The sequence below is a fragment of the Danio rerio genome, chromosome 24, assembly GCF_052040795.2.
Source record: "Danio rerio strain M-AB ecotype USA chromosome 24, GRCz13ab, whole genome shotgun sequence".
NCBI lineage: Eukaryota > Metazoa > Chordata > Actinopteri > Cypriniformes > Danionidae > Danio > Danio rerio.
Genome location: NC_141044.1, coordinates 41,778,308 through 41,805,388, shown reverse-complemented (window position 1 = coordinate 41,805,388; position 27,081 = coordinate 41,778,308). Strand labels below are relative to the sequence as shown.

General features: G+C 37.4%; 1 protein-coding gene across 3 annotated transcripts in view; it reads left to right on the top strand.

Moving 5' to 3' along the window:
• Positions 1-27,081, top strand: part of ankfn1b (ankyrin repeat and fibronectin type III domain containing 1b) — a 160,549-nt gene that overhangs the window by 106,618 nt on the left and 26,850 nt on the right. For all 3 annotated transcript variants that reach the window (XM_087309988.1, XM_087309987.1, XM_088651685.1), the window contains 4 exons: positions 20,905-21,109; positions 23,753-23,960; positions 26,226-26,423; positions 26,503-26,616. In XM_087309988.1, coding sequence (XP_087166114.1) covers positions 20,905-21,109; positions 23,753-23,960; positions 26,226-26,423; positions 26,503-26,616 — 725 coding nt within the window. The remainder of the gene's footprint in view (positions 1-20,904; positions 21,110-23,752; positions 23,961-26,225; positions 26,424-26,502; positions 26,617-27,081) is intronic.

Below are 27,081 nucleotides of genomic sequence, written 5' to 3'. Positions count from 1 at the left end.
AATCGTGACAATGATAGAACCCCTAATGTTTCTCATATTGACAAATGGATAATACCACCAGTCCAAAAATTAAGCAAGGAAAAAAAAGTTGGAAAATATGACTATTAAATTCAAATGTAGTGACCTATTAAAAGGATAGTTCACACAAAATATTAAACACTAAAGAATATATTTAGACAAATGTTGGAATCTATTAACTTCCATAGTTGGAAAAAGCAACACTACGGAAGTCAATGGTTACAGGTTTTCAGCATTCTTTAAAATATCTTCTTTTGTGTTCAACGGCAGAAAGAGAGTCAGGTTTGGAACAAGTAAAGGGTGAGTTAATGATGACAGAATTGAAATTGTTGGTTAACTGTGGTTTTAAGTACATGTATAAACAGTTGAAGTCTCTGTTTTTCCAAATATTTCCCAAATGATGTTTAACAGAGCAACAAATTTTTCTCAGTATTTCCTCTAATATTTTTTTCTTCTGGAGAAAGTCTTATTTGTTTTATTTCGGCTAGAATAAAAGCAGTTTTTAATTTTTCAAAACCCATTTAAGCTCATTATTATTAGCCCCCTTAAGCAATATTTGTTTTGGATTGTCTACAGAACAAACGACTGTTATACAATGACTTGCCTAATTACTCTAACCTGTCTAGTTAACCTAGTTAAGCCTTTAAATGTCACTTTAAGCTGAATACTAGTATCCTGAAAATATCTAGTCAAATATTATGTGCTGTCATCATGACAAAGATAAAATAAATCAGTTATTAGAAATGAGTTGAGAATGAGAATAATGTGTTGAACAAATATATAGGGGGGCTAATAATTAAAACTTCAACTCTATATATACATACAACTTTATATGCTGATGAATTTTGACATTTGTCCAGCTTTATATACAAAGACATGCAATAACTCCATCCTACAATGTCTCTTTAAATAACCACCACAAGTTATGTTTGTAAACTTGCACCTACTATGAGTTTGACTTCCTGAACTACAAAAGAAAAAGTGCTGGAGAAGAGGCGCATCTGTGTCGTGGCATATGGCAGATTGGAGGCCGGGCTCCAGAGACGCATATAACTCCAGGGAGTCTCTGGGCGACGTGTCCCCAGGATGTAGCCACCCTGGCTGGGCACGATGAGGGCTGGGCCCCTCTGTTTTTGGGAGCACGCAGAGACTCACACAGACTCCCTGTCACCTCCGGCACGCCGTGCAGTCTGTCGCCAGTGCCTCTTAGACTGGCCTAACATCACACACACACACACACACGTACGGAGCCGGTGCACAAAGACACATCAGCGCACACGCATTCATACATTGATTGATCCTGCGCTCGTCCCCCTGCAGAACATCCCCATGGCGACGCTCTTCTGTCTCTGCTCATCAGAATTAGAGAGATTTGCCCCCTGGGGCGAGGGGCGAACAGGTGGCGGGCAGTTCAACTCCACACTGCACACACTCTCACAGGGGAGCGACGACAACACACGCGCATACCGCCGCATGCACACAAATACTCCTGCGCTTAATCTCTTAATCGGAGCGGATTAGAACGCATACGGCCACAGCTGAAACACGCACACGCGGGATGGGAAAAGACCAGGCGGATTTACTGCGTTAAACAAACTCGCTCCCGTTCAAATGCCGTCAAAGTGGCGTGCGTGTTTGCCTAGGTCAATCTCTCCAAATGCGTTCGACCACTATTCAATTCAATTCAAGCTTATTTGTATAGAGTTTTTCACGATAATGATTGATTCAGTGCTGCTTTACAAAAAGTGCACGTTATTGATTTACAATAAAAATTGGAAATGTTAGGGGTAATTATCATATCTTTATTAACTTTAACTAGTAATTAATAGCTTTTAACAGTTAAGGTTATTATTATATATATATATATGAGGATAGTTAACATGCAGTTATGTTTAATGTCATTAATTTTAAGTAACAGAAATGAATTATGATATTTTGCAAACTTTTGTTGCTGTAATGCAGAAAATAATGTGAAAAATCAGTTTTTGAGATTTCGATTTTAATTAGCTTTAATAATGTGGTTTCATTAACTCAAGTGATATGTTGAAGTGTTCATTTTATTACATTGTGCTTGTTTGTGTCTATGTATGCTGCCTATGTATGCTTTTTTTCCCCTCATGAAATCTACATTTCATGAAAACGGTGACAATTAATTATGATAATTGATCAATAAAATCTTCGCTCCCACTTTATATTAAGTGTCCTTAACTACTATGTACTTAAATCAAAAAATAAATACAATGTACTTACTGTGTTTATAATGTTTTATAGAGCACTTGTGGTGCTTTTGAGTTGGGATAGAGGTTGGGTTATGGACAGGGTTGGTGGTGTGGGTAGGTTTAAGGGTGTAAGGGATGGTCAACAGTGTATTTAGAAATGGAATTACAAAAGTTAATTACAGATGTAATTACATACGTGTATTTAATCAAGCATAAGTACAAAGTAAATACATGTATTTACACAATAAGAACATTGTAACAAACTATTAGTTCCTGTGTAAGTACATTAGTTAAGGCCACTTGATATAAAGTGGGACCAAATCTTCTCTGGAAGAACTATTTTAATACTATTTAAACTATTATAATAAATAAATAAATAAATAAATAAATAAATAAATAAATAAATAAATAAATAAATATATATATATATATATATATATATATATATATATATATATATATATATATATATATATATATATATATATATAATAAAAAAATATATATATATAGTTGAAGTCAGTATTATTAGCCCCCCTTTGATTTTTCACAGTATTTCTGATAATATTTTTTCTTCTGGAGAAAGTCTTATTTATTTTATTTCGGCTAGAATAAAAGCTGTTTTTTTAAATCTTTTAAAAAACATTTTAAGGACAAAATTTTTAAGCTATATATTTTTTCTATAGTCTACAGAATAAACCATCGTTATACAATAGCTTGCCAAATAACCCTAACTTGCCTAGTTATCCTAATGAACCTGGTTAGGCCTTTAAAATTCACTTTAAGCTGTATAGAAGTGTCTTGAAAAATATCTAGTCAAATATTATTTACTGTCATCATGGCAAAGATAAAATAAATCAGTTATTAGAAATGAGTTATTAAAACTATTATGTTTAGAAATGTGTTTAAAAAAAATCTGCTCTCCGTTAAACAGAAATTAGGGAAAAAATAAACAGGGTGGCTAATAATTCAAGGGGGCTAATAAATCTGACTTCAACTGTATATACATAAATGACCGTTATTTCAATGGTAAAAAACTGTAAAACGGCTACGATAAAAATCTGTAACCTGGTTAACAGCATGTTTCCTTAATATATACGGCAAATAACCGTAATTGACTTATAATTCCATCACTTTTTATACTTTTTGTTGACATTACTATGGATCTTTTTAGTTGTATCCCTATCTGTAATGTACATTAGAGATTTATTTTACATCTAATATTGATGTACAATGTTTATTTCATGACTTTAATTGTATGCATGTGTTTAGTAGCTTTGTGAATGACACTGAGCACCTTCTATACACTGATATGCTTTTCTGCTTGTGGGAAAAGTTGTTTGTGATGAGCATTGGTTCATTATGTAACTTTCTCATCACCAACTGCATTTGGCTGTGTTAACGTGTCTATCTTTATTACAAAAGATGTGTAGATGTTCGTAATTCAAAATATAGACATATTACCTCTATAAATAAATGAAATACTGTAGTTTACTGTAAAATTGAGAAATGACTTTTACCGTTTGTGCGGTATTTTTAACAGTGAAATAGTGGCAACCATCAATATCTGTTCATCAAGGCAGCATTTATTAAATAAAAAAAGTTAAATTGTTAAATATTTAATAGAATTTTAAATAACTGCTTTCCTATTGTATGTAGTTTCAAATAAAATCATTACTCCAGTCATTATTGCTTTTATTATTCTATTACCATTAATAACAATAATAATAATAATAATAATAATAATTATAATAATAATAATAAATAACAATATTAATAATAATAATACCAAATAATGAATAATAATAATAATAGGAAGAAGAAATAATAATAATAATAATAAATAATAATAATAAAAACTACTACTAATACTACTACTACTAATAATAATAAATAATAATAATAATAACACCAAATAACAATAATAAATAATAATAATAGTAATAATAATAATAAATAATAATAATAATAATGATAATAATAATAATAATAAATAATAAATAATAATAATGATAATATTAATAATAATACTAAATAAAAATTGAATGAGCTAAATTGGCCATAGTGTGTGTGTGTGTGTGTGTGTGTGTGTGTGTGTGTGTGTGTGTGTGTGTGTGTGTGTGTGTGTGTGTGTGTGTGTGTGTGTGTGTGTGTGTGTGTGTGTGTGTGTGTGTGTTTGTGTGTTTGTGTTTGTGTATGGACAAAAACATATGCTTATATGCATTACTTAATACTACGCGCAGAATGGATTGAGTGTTTAATAGTGCCAAGCAAAAGATCATCAATAGTTTTATGCTGCTTGTACTGTGAAACATCATGGGCTCCTTACGATTATTTGGATGCTGTGTTGCTCTAATTAGTATTAGTCATTCCAAATAAAATGAATCAAATGTGTGTGTTTGTGTGTTTGTGTATGGATGTTTTCCAGTGATGGGTTGCAGCTGGAAGGGCATCTGCTGCGTAAAACATATGCTGGATAAGTTGGCGGTTCATTCTGCTGTGGCAACCTCTGAATAATAAAGGGTCTAAGCCGTAAAGAAAATGAATGATAAATAATATTAGCGTGATTTCTGAAGGATCATGTGACTCTGAAGACTGGAGTAATGAAGCTGAAAATTCATCATTAAAACCACTGCAATAAATGATTAAATTACATGATAAACTACTTTTGAACAGCTATTTTATTGTGCAATAATTTATCACAATTTTACAATTTGTACTGTATTTTTGAAGAAATAAATGCTGCCTTGATGAGCAGGAAAAGCCTTTTTAAAACCAATAAAGATAAATGCAGCACTTTTGAACACTAGTGTTTATATTTTAACATTTTACAATATTCACCTTCGAAAAAATCCTGATGCATTCTAGTAATGAAATTAATAGTGACACTGACGAAGGCACACAGCCCAAACATTTTCCTTTTCTCCTGTGATTTATTCAATGAATTATTGAGTGCGGACCAGTGCTGGGGGTAACACATTACAAGTAACAAGAGTTATGAGTAAAGTAACATTATTTTTCAATAATACGTAATAAAATCTGAGTTTTTTTAGGAGTTACTTTTTTTTTTAAAATGTAATGCAAGTTACTTTTAGTTTAGCTTATAAAAATTAAATTGCTGAAATAAAATGATCGTGGTCATGTTAAATCCTGCAGTCGATAACAGAATGCATGAACAGACAATTGAATGAAGTGAAGTGAAGATGGCAGAGCCTTACATTTCTATGATGGAAATATTCTCATTATTTTAAACACATGGAAGAAAAGGAGAAGAGGATTATCTGAATGTGCAGTGATTTTACTGTTTAATAAGTCAATAAGTACAAACGTAGCAAAAGCATTGCTATAAACTTGAGCATGTAGAGCTCTGGGGTCAGGAAGTTCTCTGAAGATAAAATTATCCTACATTTAATTGTTAAGTGACGTTTATTTACAAACTCATTTGGAGAGGATCACGTGCTTATAATTGCTTTTGGCTGATCCCATTATCCAATTTATGATTCACCAATCAGAAGATTCCAGAGCCACTATAAACACTCTAAGTTCCATATATATACGTTTTGAAGAATCCCCCCTTCCACCCTTCCTCCCCCTCCTTTCCTTAATAGGTGGCACCGTGGCCCACTGTTGCCTCCCAGCAAGAAAGTCACTGGTTCCAGTCCTTACCAACCATGTCGACGTTTCTGTGTAGAGTTTACACGTTATCCCCGTGCTCACGTGGGTTTCCCCAGGGTCCCCTGGTTTCCTCCCTTCGTCCACAAACAGGCAACTAAAGTTAATTGACTAATCCAAATCAGCACCAACGACATTCAACTAGGAAGTAGTTATCTCTTAAGAGCAATCACAAAAAAAGTTCTCCAGATCTACCTGAGCTCAAACTCCCCTCTTACCTTGCAAAGGGGAGGCAGCCCCTGGCTCGAGGATCTTATGAGCTCAGAGCTCTCTCCCGGGAAAGCATGCCAAACAAGCTTTATAATCAATCATCAGCTAAGTGTGAACTCTTGAAAATGTTTTATTTTAAATGGAGGTTATACAGTGTGTTGTTAATTGCAGAGCTCCTCTATTAAAAACAGAAAAGTTCTGAAAGCGGTCAAGCCTCAGCCAGGTCAAAAGTACCGTAACGCATTACTTAACATAAAAAGTAACTAAGTAACACAACTAGTTATTTTTGGGGGGAGTAACCCAATATTATAATGCACTACTCTCTAATTCAGGGGAAAAAAAAGAGCCATTTCAGATTTTTTTTTTAATCAAATGCATTTTTTAAAGAGCCATATGGGGTGTGTGTATATTACAAAAGCTTTATGTATTCATACACAACTCAAAAGTAAACACATATGACGCATCACAGTGTATGGAAAAAAGGCCAGTTTACAGTTTTTATTTTTGCTATCGCCACCCGAATGAATTTACGTGCATGAGGTTACCATCAAAATGTAAGTTTCCGTATTGTTTATTGTTGTCGCAATTCAAGTTTAACCACAGCACCACGTATGCGTATTGGTTGAAACGTCTTTTTATTGTGAACTGAGTTCTTATTCATTTTGCTGTAGAAAATACAATATAAAGAAAATTGTAGTTGTATTTTCAATAGGAAACTGTTTGTAGTAATTACATTTTTTTACATTATTGAAAAGAGACAGCTGGAGAGACACATATTTTTGATCAAACAGCCACATGTGGCTCCCGAGCCGTAGGTTCCCTACCCCTGCTCTAAAGTAACTTTCCCCAATACTGGTGCGGACCTTCTTTGGTACCGCACCAGCCTTTTCTGGTAGAAATTGGGTGATATACATTTGAGTAATGAAAGTAATTAAATATGCTTAATAATTGTCATTAGAACAGTGGTACAATGCAGTAAACTCTATTATTTTTGTGTATATTCAGAATATGTAGTGTCTTACCCTTTAAACTCTGAGCTGAAATGTGACCTGATCTGACTTCTGATTGGTCAAGAGCGTTTGCTTACTGAAGATGTGAGTGGTGACACGCAAACCTGTCGGCGTGTCTTTCAAACGGAGAGGGAATCAACTGATTAGCTTTGATTCCCCATTGTGTGTGTGTGAGAGGTCGAAGGGTTAGACTGGCTCCACCAGGCCTGAAGTACACAAGAGAGAGAGAGGGGTTCTGTTGACCCTAGTAACACACACACACACACACACACACACACACACACACACACACACACACACACACTAATGGGTAATACTGTCCTCGCTGCCCCCCTCCTGTTGCTTACTGTCACACACACTCCCCCTCCAAATTTCGGCTGGCCGGACTGCAGTCTGTCTGGTGCCAAGAATCAAGTTTCAGACTCTCCTGCTCGCAGCCGTATATAACCCTCGCTCAGGAGTCCCTCTGCCCTCTTCCCGTCTGTTAGAAGCACATACTCCAAAAGAAAAAGAGAGTCGTCACCCGCTCTTTGTGCATTTGGTGTAAAACTTTCCAAATTCCACTGCTTTAGTTTGATTGATGGCGACATGAAAGAATCAGAGTGCTGTATCTTTTAAAATAGCCATGCATTGTTATTGTTGAGTTTGTTGCAGTCCAATGTGTGAAATTAAAGACACCAGTCTAGGTTATGTACATATATTCACTTATTTTAACCATTGTGTGCTGCTATAAGGGATGTTTTCATCCACTCTGAGGTGATTTTGAGTCTTAATTTGGCCATAACTTTCTCTGAGTTTCTGCAAATGGAATGATTTTTAATGGAAAATCTTATTTTAACACATATTTTGGAAAAATGTTTTGAAAAATGTCAAAAACACAACACTCTGGCAGGGCTCGAAATGAACCTTTTTACTTGGTAGCATTTATTGTATTTGAAAACAAGATCAATTAGGACCAAAAAACCCCATAAACAACTATCTTACTAGTGCTGTGATGACTTGATGATTGATATTTGTGTGCAATAATTCAAAAATGTATGTCTAATAATTATTAAATATTAATGATGACGAAGATAATACTAACAATGAATTACATTTCTCATTGTCATGCTGCCTTGAATATGCTTGAATGTGAGTTACCTGCTATAAAAAGTCCTGCTGTTACTTTTTGAAAAATAAATGTATAGTTTGCATCAAACAAAAATGAAGCATTGCAGTAAGAAATATTTATTTTGCATTATTGTTTTTACATACATGCCAATTTAATAAATAATATTTCTGCTACAAAACAAACAAAAGATTATAATAAATTATAAAAGATTATAATAAAATATTTAATTCAGTGCTGAAAGCTGCACACCATTTTTTTAGTTAGTAACTAAAGAAAAAAATAACACACACACACACACACACACACACACACACACACACACACACACACACACACACACACACACACACACATATATATATATATATATATATATATATATATATATCATCATAAAGAATGGACAAAAGAAAGTAAGAGAAGTCTCACTTCTATCACTCTTTAAACATTTTATTTTCAGTTTGTGTCATTTTAAATGCTCAGTCTCATTATGCGCTGATTTTAATTTTCTGTGTTTGTAGCAGGCGAGTCAGCCGGCCCAATATATGAGCAGGCAGAGTAGGATTCTCGCGATGACCACCGGCGCAATACCGTTATTTGTTATGAGCTGCAGATTCAGTTTAAACTTAGTAAATCAAGCTTCTTTGGCGATGATGTGAACAGTGTTCGATTTCACATTTAGCTGACATTTTTTTGCCGTGGTCACAAAAGCTCCCTGTCATCTGAAAAGTGATTGACAGCTAATATAGTGGCAGGGAAGAGCGATTCAGCCTGTTTTTATAAAAAAATCTAAACAGCACTACAATCATTCTATATTGTCGCACAAATGCTCCCAAATATATTATGAGGTCGCATTGATTAAATTTATAGTGCATAATTTCGAGGCCTACTCTAGACAAATTGACTATACCCTTTCGCTATGTTGACCGCCTCATAATCAGAAATCATATATTCATAAACTGAATCAAACATTTATCTTTAATTACCATCTAAGGGACCAGGGGAGGCCAAGTTGGAGTGCTCTCTCTGGTTACCCAGGCTCTGTGCTGGTTAGGAAAATTCCAAATTGAACCAAAACAAACCATCACAATTGGCTTAAGATTGGCAAACAAAATTTGGGACATTGCAACCTGCAGAACCTTGGAAATGATTATCTAATTTAGTCTAATTTTCATCGTTGTGTGTTTACCAAGTTCTACCAAAGAGAATAGAATCACCAATAGGCGACACTCTAGTGCAATTTAGGAAACAGCCACTAGATGGCGCGGTGGTCATTTTGGAATGAAAACTCCAATAGAACAACAGCATGTTAAAAGTCTGTAAAATAAACTATTAAAAGTGCTGATGATTGTGTTAGTAAGTGTTGTATTGTCGTCTTTCAAGTTGGATCTTAGCTATAATGCGCTTTTTAAATAAATAAATAAATAAATAGACAAAGCAGCTGCTTGCCATCGCGACAGCAATAAGATCCAATAGACAGCCGATCGCTTTCACTGCAAAACGGCGGAATCCGGGGCTGCTGCTGGGCGCTGCTGTTGCAATGGAACGTTCTATTGAGTGTCGCCTCTTGGGCATTCTAAGCTTTTGGGTTCTACTCTGTATGATTTGTAATTTCAGTTTTGAAAAATACATCATGTGTCTGTCCTTACGCTCTGGTCAGCTCTGTTAAATAAATGCAGAACAATCTGTAAAGCACAGATAGAAAAAGCATGTGGCTTGACATCACTCCCTTTTGTCTCATTAATTTGCACTAATTTTTTGGGATATGTCAATAGTAGATTAATTATGTCAATTCCAGTGTTTCCTCTAGGATTTTTTTTCCAGCTGTGGCGGCAGGCCTTTTTTTTTTTTACACAGATCTACCTGTGACGTTATTTCAATGACAAATGTCAAGAGTGCATTAATACAATTTGAGACCGCATTTATGTAATAGCCTACAGCATGCGGATCTCTTTGATTGCGCGCCGATTTCCTCTGCTCGTGCACAAAACACCCTGCACGCCCCCTCAATTATAAGCCGTTTCAAGAGTGCAATCTCAAATAAACGCTGCTGAAGTGCGATTTAGTGCGTTAATGTAGTGAGTATGTCTCCAGCATTTATTAGATTTGCTAGGAATATTTATGAATGTCTCCCTAATAAACCCACAGAGCGATATTCATGCATCCTGAAGTAAAGTGAAACGGCTATACGTCGTGTTTGCTGGCCTCATGCATCACGCACCTGTCAGTCAGTCAGTCAGCACATAACCTTAAAGGGTTAAACAAATGATGCACAACACTACTACAGTTACAGAAAGGTTTGCGCTGTTATAATTCACTTACCCTTTAATACCTTTTAGTGCGATTATTACCCGCTATTAAAAAAATAAAATGTTTTGAATGAGAAGCTGTAATGTAGCCGTGGCGGGATGAATTTCGGCGTGGCGCCCCGCCGTGGAAGATTGAATGTAGCGGAAACCAAGAACTCTCATATGTGATATTTCTACTAATTTCTCATTGACCTTTCAAAAGCAATACTTTGATGAATATACAGTACATTCTGGTTTAGACTTGCCTTGTGGTGTTTGGTTTGAGGTTAGCATCTCGAGCTAAAGCGCAAATTGGGAGAAAATGTCAACTCTGGTATGGTTTGACAAGTTTAGCTTACGTTAAACAACAGTTATTAACGGAATTAAATGTTCCCTATCACCTTTGAGCCACTGTGCCGTCTCATTATTTTACATTACTACTTGATTGATTCACTGATTTTACTTCGGCTTAGTCCCTTTGTTCATCAGGGGTCGCCACAGCGGATTGAACCGCCAACTTATCCTGCATATGGTTTACACAGCGGATGCCCTTCTAGCCACAACCCAGCACTGGGAAACACCCATATACTCTCATTCACACATACACATATACTACGGCCAATTTTTTTTATCCAATTACCCTATAGCACGTGTTTGGACTGTGAGCACCCGGAAGAAAACCACACCAACACGAGGAGAACATGCAAACTCTTGCTGTGAGGTGACAATGCTAACCATCGAGCCACCGTGTTGCCCATATACTTGATTCAGTTTACTGTAAATTACACATTTGTTGTGCTATTTCAGTGTAAGGAATATGAATGGAAAATACTTAAATGTAGCAGCAATTCTATAATGAGTCACATGTTAATGAATCGTTTCCTGTAGTTTGTGAATAATGAGTTGCATTATGGGGCCTTGATCTCTGCCACAACTTTGATGTTGAAAAGTGGCTTTTATTGCCATTTTAACATGTTAAAACCGTACATTGTGTATAAATGAAGTACAAAAAACAGATTTTTGAGTGTAAGCTCACAATATAATGTTTAAAAGTAAGAATAAATTAAGTAAGAGTAAAAGTCACTTTGTTAAGCTGCAGAGTTAAATGTTTTATATTAACCAGTTAAACTCGGGGTCCGTGGCGTCATCGACTTTCGCTTTAAGATTTAAAGTGCTAGCATTGCACCAGACCCTCTTAAGTGGTGTCGTTTGAAAGTGTAGAATCTATATTTTATGCACATATGCATCACTTTGGTTTGTATCCTACTGTACAGAAGTTATTTACACTTAAATACACAGTATTTTGGAGACCCGAGCTGGGTATTGAACATTGGTTCATTTTCATAGTTTTCATATGGTTCACATATGACACATGTACAAGTTATAGCTCAAATAAAAGCTCTTGCCGGTGCTCATACGGTTCTAGCATTCTTTTTACTGAATTATATTCACATATCAAACAATTGCCGAATGAATCGCGGTGCTTCCATGGCGCAGAAGTGAAAACAATACATTTATGATCAATAAGCAGCCCCAGATAGCACAGACAGCTGTCATTTCTTACCTTATGCTGTGCACTTCAGGGCCATTTCTCCTCTGTTTTTGAGGTGATGTGCATAAGTTATCCTTTTATATGTCTGACGTGCTCCAAACAGAGTGAATTATGTTTGATCAAACAAAAGAATAGTGTAATATGAAAACAATGATCGCTCCCTGTGGTTTTTACAGCACCTCTCATCAGCTGGAATACAATAACTTTTGCATAGATTATGGTGGAGATATTTTTCTTTTTTCCTATGATTACAGGCATGTGCAGGAACCACCAAAATTAATTACAGCAAGCTAGACAACACAACCTAAAAGGTGCACTTTCAAATTTGAGTTTATAAAAAAAAAAAATACAAAAAGCACTTCTTTTTTTAGGTGTTTATTATAACACAGACAATATATGCAGATATTGTAAACACTTTTGTTTATGTTTTATGAAAATTCAAAGGGTTTTCTTTAAATTTATACCAAATTTTTGCATTTACACCTCTGCATGTGGATTTGGAAAGCTTTTAAATGTGGGTAGGCAAAATCCAGGCGGAAATCCCAAAATAATAGCAGAGTTTAACTGGATAAAGGGACAGTTCACTCAAATCCAACACTGATACTGAAAAGCACCCATCCACATGCATAGTAGGAACCAAAAATACTATGGAGGTCAATGGCTGAATGTCTTCAATATGTTTATATGTTGTCTTCAAGAGAAGATCATTCTGTAAAGGGTCTACGGATGAAAAATAGCCATTCTTGGCTAATTCTGGCACATTTTACAGTAATGTTTATTAATGTGCATTGACCCTGTAAACAAATAAACTAAACTAAACTAAACTAAACTAAACTAAACTAAACTAAACTAAACTAAGATAAAACTCAAATAGGTTTGGAACAATGGAGGATGAGTAAATGATGACAAATGTGTTAAATAAATATTATAAGGTTTTTGGAGCAGAGATCAAGGCCACTTAATGCAACTTGAAAGCATAAATAATTGCAAAACAGCCGTGAATCACTTTAGCTTCAGGCAACATTTAATTAACAAATATGTTTATGGTGTGCTTTAGTTCATTAATATTATAAAAGACAGTGTTCATTAAAAACAACGCGTGCTGAAGTGTTGAGTCAGAGAATGTAAACCGCAAAGTGTGTATCCACTCTATGCTAAAAGTTACTCTAAATGCAGAACAAGGTTCTTGCCGTCAGTTGTGTGTTCATCTCTGTCACTGTGATGAAAACCATTTTTATTTTTTCAAAGAGACATTGAAAGTCAATCTGTGACTTGCGTCTTTCCCATCATGATGCACATTTGCCTTAACAATGCACTGAATCGCTATTTGGCTATTGGCTAGCGTTTCTGAATAGCCTGCATGACGTCAATGGAAAAATCATTTCAGAGCAAGTTGTTAAATTTTTTATGAAAGCTGATAATTCCTTCTGTCTTCGGAATAACATGCACTGCAGAACAAAACCTCAGGAACATTCTAAAAATGAATAAATAAATGGAACAGTGCGTTCAAGTTGCCGTTTATTTTCTGTATAGCAACATCAGAGCTAAAAGGAGTGAGAGAAACACACCGCCTCTCCGGCTTTTATCATGGTTTCACGTGAAACAAAGCAGATAATTTAGCGGCCACATTAGCAGCGCTATCGGGCAGAGTTTGATCTCGGAGGTAAATGTGAACATGTGTTCGGGGAAACGGTAAAGAGTAATCTCTTACCATCAGCGAGCTCAACACATGCACATGTGTGCGGGATTGCATGTGTTTATATGCGCCTACTGTTCTCAATGGCTATTATTCTTAGACGGAGGCATTACTCACTAAATTTTCCATACTACGGCCTATTCTCATTTAGCCTTGACTTACTGGACGTGTTAAATGTGCTCGTATTTGCGTGCTAAATTTTGCTTTGCCTTTTGATGTGATGCCAGATGCAATCCCTAGATATTGCAGCACTTTTGCCCCCAACTTGACTCTCTGTGTGTGTTTGTGTGTGTGTGTGCGCAATGTAAATCAGTGTTTGTTGCACTTTTCACAAGTTCCAATTGATGATTGATTTGAGAATGTCTGGAAATGTTGATTTGGTGTCTTCATGAGCAAAAGCAGATGATGGCTGTTCTCCAGCGGGATTCTGAAGATCATCTTGAGCATCGATAGAAAATGAAAGTCACCCGATCAGGGATGCATTTGATCAGTAGCAGAACTCATTCTGAAATATCAGTCTCTCTTTGCTTTTGGAATGTCTCAGAATTCTAAAAATGTGTTCATTTCCAGCATGCCGGGGTCTCAGTGTGGTCTCGGACCTCACAGTAGTGCGTGTGCTGGGAAACGGTGTGTGTGTGTGTCTGTTCTATTCTATCACTATTCGTCTGATGGGGTGCTGAGACGGCTGTGTTAACATGTGGTGTCCCTGTTTCTTTTGTCTTTCTCTCTTTATCCCTCGTTCTTTCATCTGCTAGTCTTTCATGTGAGTGTGTGCGCCGTTCGCTCGGCAGCCCGTGTGTTCCGCACAAGAGGAGAAACTTTTAAGCCTGGAGATCAGCCGCCTTTGAAACTGATCCGGCCCTGCCACAAATATACCCACTTTTATCTGCACACAGCACATACCTGCCCGTTAAAATAACCGCGTTATTATCAGAGCACTCGGAGGTGTTTGCCTGTTTCTGGCAGACGCGGACAATAGTCCGTCCTAATACGAGAACATTTGTGACAGTTGTAGTTCTTGGAGCGCTTTGTTCCCCTTCCAAATCTGAAGCCCCTCTGAATGAACGCTGAGATCTAAGCGTGCACGACGTTCCGCAATATTTATATTAGCGCTCAATCAGTGAGGCTATTTAACTTATTTCAAGCATAATCCTCGCTTTGAAATGTGTTAAAATCGCAAGCTATGTAACGAAGGATGAAATATTTTGTAAATAAAGTCATAAAGTAAGAATGAACTGTTTGTTTGGTTACACTATATATTAAGATGAAAGCTACAGTTTAACAATTCATTTAAGTACTATTAGTAATATTATTAATTATGTGAGCAGGCTTGGGCCGGTACAAGATTTTGATGGTATGATGTCCTTGGATCAAAATTTCACGGTTTCACAATATTGTGATTACTGCTCCCAAAATAAGTTCTTTTTAAATGTCTGGGTAAAAAACTAAAACCTTTTTCCCCTTTAAACACAAAATATTTTATTTTGAGAAACATTTCAAATAGTTTGGAGCATTTTTTTTAATTAAAAATTATTTAATTACTAAATTATTAAAATGAGTCTTTGACTTCTGCTATCTTTATAAGTTTCAAAAACGCAGATTTAAATAAATTGATTTAAAATGGCATCTTTGAAGATCTTTTCTGCTGAAGATACTGTTGTCTTAAAAAAAAACATCTTACTCATACCTTAGGAACGGTAAAGCAGGAAATTTTGGCAATTTTAAAACCTTGACTTTTCTAAACCACCATATACCTTGAAAACGGTTATCATCCCATGCCTGTATGTGAGTCAGGCTTTGTATTAGCTACATGTAAATATGCATAATTCATTGTAATCACTATAGTAAGTGCATGAAACATGTTTAACTACCTCTCAAAATCAAATCAAAACCATGTTTTATTGGAGAGTTTCTGTGTGAATTTAAATCGTTTCAGCTTTGATATTGCAATAATAACTAGACAGTAAAGTTCGTCGAGACAAACTTTGAGGCTGGCTTGACAAAGCCTGTTGGTAATAGTTTATTTAGTTTAAAAACAGTTTGAAAAAGTATAAGTAGCATGTTATTAGCATGATTTTAGCATAGATTAGCAAGTTATTAGCATGAATTAGCATCTTATTAGTACGATTTTAGCATGGATTAGCATGTTATTAGCATGATTCTAGCACGATTTAGCATGTTACTAGCATAATTCTAGCATGAATTAGTGTGTTATTAGCATGATTGTAGTAAAATTATCATGTTACTAGTGTTTTTCTAGCATGAAGTAGCATGTTATTAGCATGATTCTAGTATGAATTAGCATGTCACTAACATGAGTCTAGTATGAATTATCATGCTACTAGCATGATTCTAGTATAAATTAGCATGTTATTAGCATGATTCTAGCATGAATAAGCATGTTACTAGCATGATTCTAGCATGAATTAGTATGTTACTAGCATGATTCTAATATGAATTAGCAAGATTCTAGTATGAATTAGCATGTTATTAGCATGATTCTAGTATGAGTTAGCATGTTATTAGCATGATTCTAGCATGAGTTAGCATGTTACTAGCATGATTCTAGCATAAATTAGCATGTTACTAGCATGATTCTAGGAAGAACTAGCATGTTACTAGCATGATTCCAGTATGAATTAGCATGTTATTAGCATGATTTTAGCATGAATTAGCATGTTACTAGCATGATTCCAGTATGAATTAGCATGTTACTAGCATGAGTCTAGTATGAATTAGCATGTCATTAGCATGATTCTAGTATGATTTAGCATGTTATTAGCATGATTCTAGCATGAATTAGCATGTTACTAGCAAGATTCCAATATGAATTAGCATGTTATTAGCATGATTCTAGCATGAATTAGCATGTTACTAGCATGATTCCAGTATGAATTAGCATGTTACTAGCATGATTCTAGCATAAATTAGCATGTTACTAGCACGATTTTAGCATGAATTAGCATGATTCTAGCATGAAGTTAGCATGTTGTTAGCATGATTCTAGCATGAATTAGCATGTGCTAAGGTGTTGCTAGGTGGTTGCTAAGGTGTTGCTAGACGGTTGCTAGGGTGTCCTAAGTGGTTATTAGGTGGTTGCTAAGGTGTTGCTAGGCGGTTGCTAGGGTGTTTTGAGTGGTTGCTAGGTGGTTGCTAAGGTGTTGCTAGGTGGTTGCTAAGGTGTCCTAAGTGGTTGCTAGATGGTTGCTAGGGTATTCTGAGTGGTTGCTAAGGCGTTGCTAGGTGGTTGCTATGGATTCCTGAGTGGTTGCTAGGTGGTTGCTAAGGTGTTGCTAGGTGGTTGCTAGGGTGTCCTGAGTGGTTGCTATGTGGTTGCTAAGGCGTTGCTAGGCAGTTGCTAGGGTGTTATGAGTGGTTGCTAGGTGGTTGCTAAGGTGTTGCTAGGCGGTTGCTAAGGTGTCCCAAGTGGTTGCTAGGTGGTTGCTAAGGTGTTGCTAGGTGGTTGCTAAGGTATTCTGAGTGGTTGCTAAGGCATTGCTAGGCGGTTGCTAGGGTATCCTGAGTGGTCGCTAGGCCCTTACTAAGGCATTACTAGGCCGTTGCTAGGTGGTTGCTAGGCGGTTGCTAGGGTAATTTGGGTGGTTGCTAGGCAGTTGCTAGGGTACCCTGGTTGGTTACTAGTTAAGCCTCACATACATGCTTGATAAAACATTTATACTTAGTAAGCATTTCTAGCAAGTTACAGTACTTGGCTAGTCAATATTAGCATGTAGCTAATCACTGCTAGCATGTGTAGCATTTAGGAAGTTCCGTTTGCTAGCATGAGTCAAACGAGCCAATCTCCAAGTCTCTACGATGTTCTGATGCTGAGATATAGCTGTTGATGAATGGTTGCTAGGGTACTCTGTTTTGTTGCTATGGGCGAGGTTACAGAGTGCACTTGAATGTGGTTGGCTGTCTAAGTAAAATGAACCAACCCCCATGTCTGTATGACACTGCTATGCAAAGATATGCATCTTGGCCTATTTTAATGGAAGTCTATGGAATCAATTTGGGGGCGTGGCTTGTGAGCTTCATTATCATATTGAGATGCTCATTGGTTGTCTGAGTCAGATGAGCCATCCCTCAAGTCAATAGGACACTGCTAAGCAAAGATATGCATGTAGGCCAGTTATTAACATGAGTCTAGTATGAATTAGCATGTTACTAGCATGATTCTTGTACAAATTAGCATGTCATTAGCATGTTTCCAGTATGAGTTAGCATGTCATTAGCATGATTAGCATATGAGTAGCATGTTGCTAGCATGATTGGCATGTCATTAGCATGTTAGAATTATAAGCATTCGATAGCACACCTAATTACAGTCTATAGGACAGTTGCTAGGGTGCAGTATGTGGTAGTTAGGGGTGTGGCTAGAAAGTTAAAAGACCATCAGTGATTGGCTGCTGGCTAGACTGAGTTAAATGAGCTTAGCCATTAGTCTCTATGACAGTCTGATGCAGAGTTATGAGCTCACAAAGTTTGATCCCATGGAAAGTCAATGAGAGTCTTTTGTAATGGAAGTCTACGGGACAGTTGCTAGGGTGCAGTATGTGGTAGTTAGGGGTGTGGCTAGAAAGTTAAAAGCTCATCAGTTATTGGCAGTTTGGTAGTCTGAGTTAAATGAGCTCAGCCATTAGTCTGTATGACAGTCTGATGCAGAGTTATGAGCTCACAAAGTTTGATCCCATGTAAAGTCAATGAGAGTCTTTTGTAATGGAAGTCTACGGGACAGTTGCTAGGGTGCAGTATGTGGTAGTTAGGGGTGTGGCTAGAAAGTTAAAAGCTCATCAGTTATTGGCAGTTTGGTAGTCGTAGTTAAATGAGCTCAGCCATTAGTCTGTATGACAGTCTGATGCAGAGTTATGAGCTCACAAAGTTTGATCCCATGTTAAGTCAATGAGAGTCTTTTGTAATGGAAGTCTACGGGACAGTTGCTAGGGTGCAGTATGTGGTAGTTAGGGGTGTGGCTAGAAAGTTAAAAGCTCATCAGTTATTGGCAGTTTGGTAGTCGTAGTTAAATGAGCTCAGCCATTAGTCTGTAGGACAGTCTGATCCAGAGTTATGAGCTCACAAAGTTTGATCCCATGTTAAGTCAATGAGAGTCTTTTGAATGGAAGTCTATGGGACAGTTTCTAGGGTCCAAAAGTGGTTGCTAGGGCGTGGCTAGAAAGTTTAAAGGTGATCAGTCATTGGCAGTTTGATAGTCTGAGTTAAATGAGCCCAGTTAGAGTTCTGTGCGACAGTCTGACGCAGAGTTACGAGGTCACAAAGTTTGGTCCAATGTTAAGTCTATGGGATTTTTCCGACAGTCCCGGGACGTTTTTCGGAAAACCGAAAGTCCAATCAGTCTGAGGAGATATAGCATACCGAGTCAGAATAGTTTGGAGGTCTGGTGTGAGTTTGGTGGTAATAGTTCGAAAGTTCAAGGAGGAGATAGATTTTGATTTTTAGAGTCAGAAGAAGAATAATAATAATAAGTTTAGAAAGGATAACAGTAGTCTGGCTTTGACAAGCCAGCCTAATTAATAAAAATAATTGATAACAATAATTCCTTACATTTATAAAGCGCTTTTCCGGGCACTCGAAGCATTTTACACATAGAGGGGAATCTCCTCATCCACCACCAGTGTGATCATTCACTTTAGTTTCATCGCAGGATCTGCAATGTTGAGTTCAGTGTCAGTGTATTCATCCCTTAGAACATTTGAGTGGAATCACAGCTGGCCAGGAACAACATTGCTGAGTCATTGTGAATTTAACCTTAATTGAGTGAAAGTTTGCTTGTTTGATTTGTTTTTAAGGCATATGACTGTAAGATTGTGAGTGCATTAAGTTATAGCATTAAAAAAGTTTATTGTATTTAACTTTTTATACAATGAAGACTGGGTGGCGCTGTGGCGCAGTGGGTAGCTCTGTGGCCTCACAGCAAGAAGGTCACTAGTTCGAGCCTCGGCTGAGTCAGTTGGCATTTTTGTTTGGACTTTGCATGTTCTCCCCTATTGGCGTGGGTTTCCTTCGGTTGCTTCGGTTTCTCCCACAGTCCAAACACATGCGCTATAGGGGAATTGGGTAAGCTCAATTGTTCGTGGTGTATGTGTGTGAATGATAGTGTATGGGTGTTTGACAGTAATATGTTGAGCTGGAAGGGCATCCGCTGCGTAAAACATATGCTGGATAAGTTGGTGGTTCATTCCGCTGTGGCGACCCCAGATTAATAAAGGGTTTTAGCCGAAAAAAAAAAGAATGAATGAACAATAAAGTCTGCAGTATTATTTGTTTATATTAGATTACTCAACTTATACTTGAATACAGTTAAGCTCACCAAAAAAATAATAACAATAATAATAAAACACTGTCTGTTTCATTTATGTAGATTAACTGTCCTATAAAATCATCCCAATCAATGTAAAATTGCGAGTTCTTTCCTAACTGAGATTTTCAAGTCATCTAGTGAAATAATTATATTCATTTTGCAATAAATCTCACTGAAATACAAAACATCACAATGTTTGTTTTGTCCAATATCATGCAGACTTGACCTGAATTCTGTTAGACTCCCTAGAAAAGTGTCAAATAGAGATATTCTAGCCATCTGGTGAAATTGTGTTCATATCACAATATATTCATTGACTCATTCATTTTCTTTTCGCCTTAGTCCCTTTATTAATCAGTGGTCGCCACAGCAGAATGAACCGCCAAATTCCCCAGCATATGTTTTAGGCAGCGGATGCCCTTCCAGGTCGCAACATCTATACACACTCATTCACACTCATACACAAAGGACAATTTAGCCTACCCAATTCACCTGTACCGCATGTGACTGTGGGGGAAATCGGAGCACCCGGAGGAAACCCACGCGAACACGGGGAGAACATGCAAACTCCACACAGAAATGCCAACTGACCCAGCCAAGGCTCGAACCAGCGACCCTCTTGCTGTAAGGCGACAGCACTGCCTACTGTGTCGCCATCACAATGTGCATCACAAAAAACATTTGGATGTCAGTTTTTTCCAATATCGTGCAGCTCTACATTTTTTGTACGCTAAATATATACGTTTCAAACAGAACAATTCAAATTGTCATCTCATCAATTCTCTTCTCCTGCATAATTAATTTTTTAGGGCCGAATCCAAAATGACTCAACAGATTCCAGACCCTCATCCTCTGATTGCACGGAAATACAGCACATCATGTTCGTCTCCACCGAGCGCAGCGCGGCGTCTCTACAGGAACCTGTCGGGGAAATTCAGAACAGCAAACCTGGTTTTGGATGATACGACACTCCCGGGACAGTCGGACAAAGAGCAGTCACACAAAACCACCATGGTGAGATACAAACACTAGTGCAGAAACCCTACAATGACAGGAACCAATGTGGACTATCTGATGATATAGGATGTTGAGTTTATTTCAGCAGAATGAAACGGTTTGACTGACATATAAAGCAATCAATCACAGTTGATAATGATGCGAAAGAGCCAGTGATTAAGACCTTTTTCCCCTCTTACCTTTTCAGAAATCAAGGCAAGATCTATTTGCTGCTCATGCAAAGGTGTTTTACATTAGAATTCCTAGATATTTGTAATGAAAAGGAGGCTAGAATAACTATAAAAACAATGCAAATTTGATTGTGCTGTTTAATTACCAAGATGCAAGTGGATTTTTTTGGTCTAGTAGAACATTACAGAGGCGTATTGACCTTATTCTAAAATGCGGAAGTGCGCCTGTTTTCGCGATTGTCTTAGAACTTCCGATTTAGTCGCCTATGGGAGAAATGACTAGGAATAATAAACGGCAAAAACGGTCAAACTACTCGCTCAACAAACAAATGTTTGCATGACTACACAGACCAAGTAGCATAATATAATAAGAAAATATTAAATTGCAACATCAAGCAGCGTAATGAGCAGTTTTTAACGTCAAAAAATGAATGAAAGTGAATGTGACCGGAAGTCGCACAACAAAAAGATTCAAATGGCAGCACCCGCTCGACAGCTGAGAATAAGGTGAATAGCACTCACAGCAAGGTCGCTGGGTCAAGTCACGGCTGGGCCAGTTGTCATTTCTGTGTGCAGTTTGCATGTTCTATAAAACAAAATAAAACAAATAAGCCTTTCTCCAGAAGAAAAAATATTATAGGAAATACTGTGAAAAATTCCTCTTTTAAACATAATTTGGGAAATATTTATATATAAAAAAAATTCACAAAAGAGCAAATAATTTTGACTGATAATCATGATTACAATTATGGCCAAAATAATGATGATTATGAATTCTCCCATAATCGAGCAGCCCTAAATTCACTCCTCTCACAGTTGTCATGAAGGGTAATAGTAGCTATATGAACCAATATCTATCTTTGAACCAGGCTGTAAACATGTTTCTTTCTGCTGTAAAGTTGGCCATTTTAACATTAGGGTCAATAGAAATCTGCTCTATTATGGAGCCAGGACTAGTGGAATTTCAATGAGTCGCAGTTTCATTTACTTCCGTATAAGCTTCATGTGGGAGAGCGGGAGGTTTAAACCCCTCATGAAAGTCTTTTTCGCATAATATGTCCCCTTTCTATCTTAAAGGGTCACGAAACACCAAAACACATGTGTTTGAGCTGTTGACAGTCATATATGTGTCCCACACTGCTAAAAACACTATTAGGACACCTATATTTCACTAAAAAGTGTAAATCGGTTGTTTTTGCGTTATTTCAAGCAAATTCGTACTTCCAGTTTGAAATGAATTTTTGAAGCTGCGTCACGGTCATGAGATAATAGCGTGTATTCCAGCGTGCAGACTGGACGTCTGTGCCAGAGTGAGTCTTATTACGTCTTACAGTGTGCTGCATTAATGCATGAGTAAGGCTTGGTTCAAACCAATCAGAGCGCTCTATTGTGCAACTTCATTAATATTCATTACTGTCACAGTGTTTACGCCACAGAGACGCCACGTTGTGTTGGCAAAACAGGCGTGAAGTGTTGCTTTTATAGTTTGCTGCAGTTAAGTTTCGTTTTCTCTCTGTGAGAGCTCAGCTGGATCACGTGTGGATTAACAGTGTACGCGACGCTCGACAACAATAACTTACGTGTCTAAGGAGGATTAGTGTTTACCTGAGAGCTGTTCTCATCTGCAAACGCTGAAATCCGGATTCGCTTGTAACGTTAGTCTCCTCTTCATAAAGACCGGCTCTAGTTGCTGATGATTGTCCTGTCTCTACAGATTTGGTAAGTGAGCGAGCAGTGCTCTTTGTTTATTCAGTTTGTTCGTATCGAATTAAGTTAACTATTGCACTGAGTGCAAACATAGCACCGCATTTTGTGACCGGAATAACACACGCGGCTTTCTGACGCTACCTGCCGTGTGCATCTAAGTTTCCGGGAAATGCAGAGTTTTTTTTTCTCTCATTCGCCGTGCGGTATCAAACATTGCATGAAAAATACACGCTTAGAGCAGCTCCTCGAATCAAATATCGTGTTTGTCGCGAGGGGCATGAATGAATTCCCTGAATGAAAGAGCCAAACTGCAGTTAAAGTCCAACATTTAATCATTTGGCAAATGATTCGACTACAGATGTCCATGTAGGTCAAACACCATCACTTTCTCATGTGTTTGTATTTTGACTGAAACTCGCGCGCGCCCAAATAGACACTCCCACACCCTCCCACTTTAGTTCCTCCGACACTCCCCCCTAAACAGAGCTGGACACGCCCACTTTTCTGACTTTTTCCAAAGTAGAGGTGTGAAAACACCCTGCTGAAACGAGGGGATTTCATGGCCCTTTAAATTTCCTGACAGTGAGTAAATTAACTGCCCCTTTAAGAAAATATTTTGCAGGCAGTTAAAGAAATTGTACCTCAAACATCCTATACTCTAATCAGAAATGACACTGATGTTTCACGCATGTGTGTTTGCAGTTTTACAGCTTGCATGCATGTGTTAGCATGAACTTCTCCAAGACTGTGTGTGTGTGTTTAGTTCCAGGGTAACGAGGCTCTGTTTGAAGCGGTGGAGCATCAGGAGCTGGACGTGGTGGAGTCTCTGCTGAACACCTTCAGTCTGGAGGAGCTGGACTTGAACACACCCAACAGTGAAGGCCTGCTGCCGCTCGACATCGCCATCATGACCAACAACGTGCCCATGGCCAAACTGCTGCTGAGAGCCGGGGCCAAAGAGAGTCCCCACTGTGAGTACACGCTCACTGTGATCAAACGCGCTCCACTTTATGATTCATAAACCATACATCTACAGATGTCGGCCACATGCTGTACATTACAATAAAGCAGTAGCGGCTGATTGCTGCAGTAGTGCGGCGGCGGCAGTAATGTGATGCGGTATGCCACACCACTGATCAAAACATAATGGCACTTTCTCTGACACTTTATATAGTTATCGTTTTTATGTTTGGGAATGTCCAGGTCATAATTCATGGAAAAGATACACAGTTGAAGTCTGAATTATTAGCCCTCCTGAATTATTAGCCCCCCCTGTATATTTTCCCCCAATTTCTGTTTAAAGAAAAGATTTTTCTCAGCACATTTCTTATCCTAATAGTTTTAAAAAACATTTATAATATCTGTTTTCTTTCATCTTTGCCATGATAAAAGTAAATTATATTTGACTAGATAATCTTTAGGACACTAGTATTTAGTTTAAAGTGACATTTAAAGGCTTGACTCGGTTAATTGGGCAAGTTAGGGTAATTAGGCAAGTCATTGTATAACAGTGGTTTGTTCTGGATAAATTCATTCATTCATTCATTTTCTTAACGGCTTAGTCCCTTTATTAATCCGGGGTCGCCACAGCGGAATGAACCGCCAACTTATCCAGCAAGTTTTTACGCAGCAGATGCCCTTCCAGCCGCAACCCATCTCTGGGAAACATCCACACACACATTCACACACGCTCTCATACACTACAGACAATTTAGCCAACCCAATTCACCTGTACCGCATGTCTTTGGACTGTGGGGGAAACCGGAGCACCCAGAGGAAACCCACGCGAAGGCAGGGAGAACTTGCAAACTCCACACAGAAACGCCAACTGAGCCGAGGTTCGAACCAGTGACCCAGCAACCTTCTTGCTGTGAGGCGAATGTGCTACCCACTGCGCCACTGCCTTCTAAATACAATCCAAAACAAATATAGCTTAAGGGGGCTAATAATATTGACTTTAAAATGCTTTTTAAAAAATTTAAAACTGCATTTATTCTAGCCGAAATAAAATAAATAAGACTTTCTCCAGAAGAAAAAATATAAGACGAAATACTTAAAAAAATTCCTGAATCTGTCAAATATAATTGATTAATATTTATGATTGATATATAAAATTTCAATAATTGTCATGCACAAAATTTGCAGTACAAGTAATATGGTTATGCAAATTATTTTATTCAGTATATCAAATTTTCAGCATTTTACAGTAATTTATTAAGTTTGAAATCCATTCATCATTTTTGTTCAAAAGAGCAAAAATTATTTGTTTGGCTAAATATACTTTAAATTGTTATCATGTTCATGTTTGGGAATGTCCAATTATTTTTATTTTTACAAATATTATTGTTGTACTGTGGCAGTATTTGCTGTACTCATCATAATTTATATTGAATATTCAAATAATAATTATTTAATATTTCAAATATTAGTCATGCATAGTGCAATTTATTTATAGTGAAATATGAGTGTCATTTTTGATATCTGTTTAAAATAAGTAATTCGACTATGATTTTTAATTTTAATTTGCTTGTATCAAATTGGCTCATTTTAGATATTTTATAGTAATTAATGAAGTTTAAAATTCATAATACATAATTATGCCATTCATAATTTTTATGCTTAAGAGCAAAAATTGTTTGTTCAGCTGAATATACTTTATAATATAGTTATGATTTTCATGTTTGGAAATGTCCAGATTATTTTTCATCCATTTTTTTTTTTGGACGTGTTGCGCGCTCTCTCTCTCTCTCGCTCGCTAACATGCTTGAATACTTGTGCTATATGACAATATAAATGCTTTTTTGTTGTTGTAGTACATGAAATGTAAGGTTTGGGACTCTGCTGAAGTCTGTTCTGAAATGAAAGTGTCAGAATTTTATGCATTCGCTATGGTTTTTATTGAATGACTCGCATTGGCAGGTTAAAATCTGATCTATCTGCTTACACTGCAGACATGAGGGCACAGATTCGATTCTTATCGGATAAATTTCCACATGTGAACAAGGCCTGAATCTGATTTGAGTAAATCGGAATCTCCTGCTTACACATACATGGGCTAATATCTGATCTGTGCCACATGAGAGAAACAAATCGGGAATTGAGTCACTTGAAGCATGCAGTGTAAATGCAGCCTAAGAGTTACAATCTTTGCTCTAGTCTCATATTATCTCATAACTCATCTTCATTTCTGAATATTTGAGCAGGTGTTTGTTACATTAGTTTAATATCTTCTCTAGTTTTAAGTCTTGAAGGTCGAGCTGCTCACCTGGCTTCTCTGGTGCAAGAGGCAGAGCATCGTATAGCAGAGCTGGTTGCCCAGGTGACAGGGGAGGAGCCTGGAGAGAGGGAGGAGTCAAACAGAGAGAGACAGCTGAAATCATGGGAATGGAAGCTCCGCCTCTATAAGCGCATGCAGACGGGATACACACATGCCAGTGAGTAGTTACACACACACTTACCTGAGGTTACACCTGCTGTATATGACACTGAGTGTGTGTGTTTTGTTTATTTCAGGTCCTCCCGAACCTCCCAGTGACGTACATCTGTGTGTCAGCAGTGGCACCAGTCTCAGAGTTTACTTCCAAGAGCCTCTATGTCACAATTCGGCTGTTATAACCAAATACCGCGGTAAGTGAGGGAGGATTCTGTCAATAAAACACTTGAACACACTAGCTGATGAGCAACAGCCAACTAGAAAATATGTTCCACACATTTGTGATGACACGGCTGAGAAATGGAAATATCACATGTCCACGTTGCCAGATTCACTCTTTCAGCGCCATCCAGTATTGGTTTAGTATTGTCTTGTTTTCAATGTTCTCCATGTGTTGGCGCGGGTTTCCTCCGGGTGCTCCGGTTTCCCCCACAGTCCAAAGACATGCGAGAATTGAATATGCTAAATTGGCTGTAGTGAATGCGAGTGTGTGCAAGAGTGTGTGGGTGTTTCCCAGTGTTGGGTTGCAGCTGGAAGGGCATCTGCTGTGTAAAACATATGCTGGATAAGTTGGAGGTTCATTCCACTGTGGCGAACCCTGATTAATAAAGGGACTAAGCCAACAAGAAAATGAATGAATGAATGAATGATTAAATGAA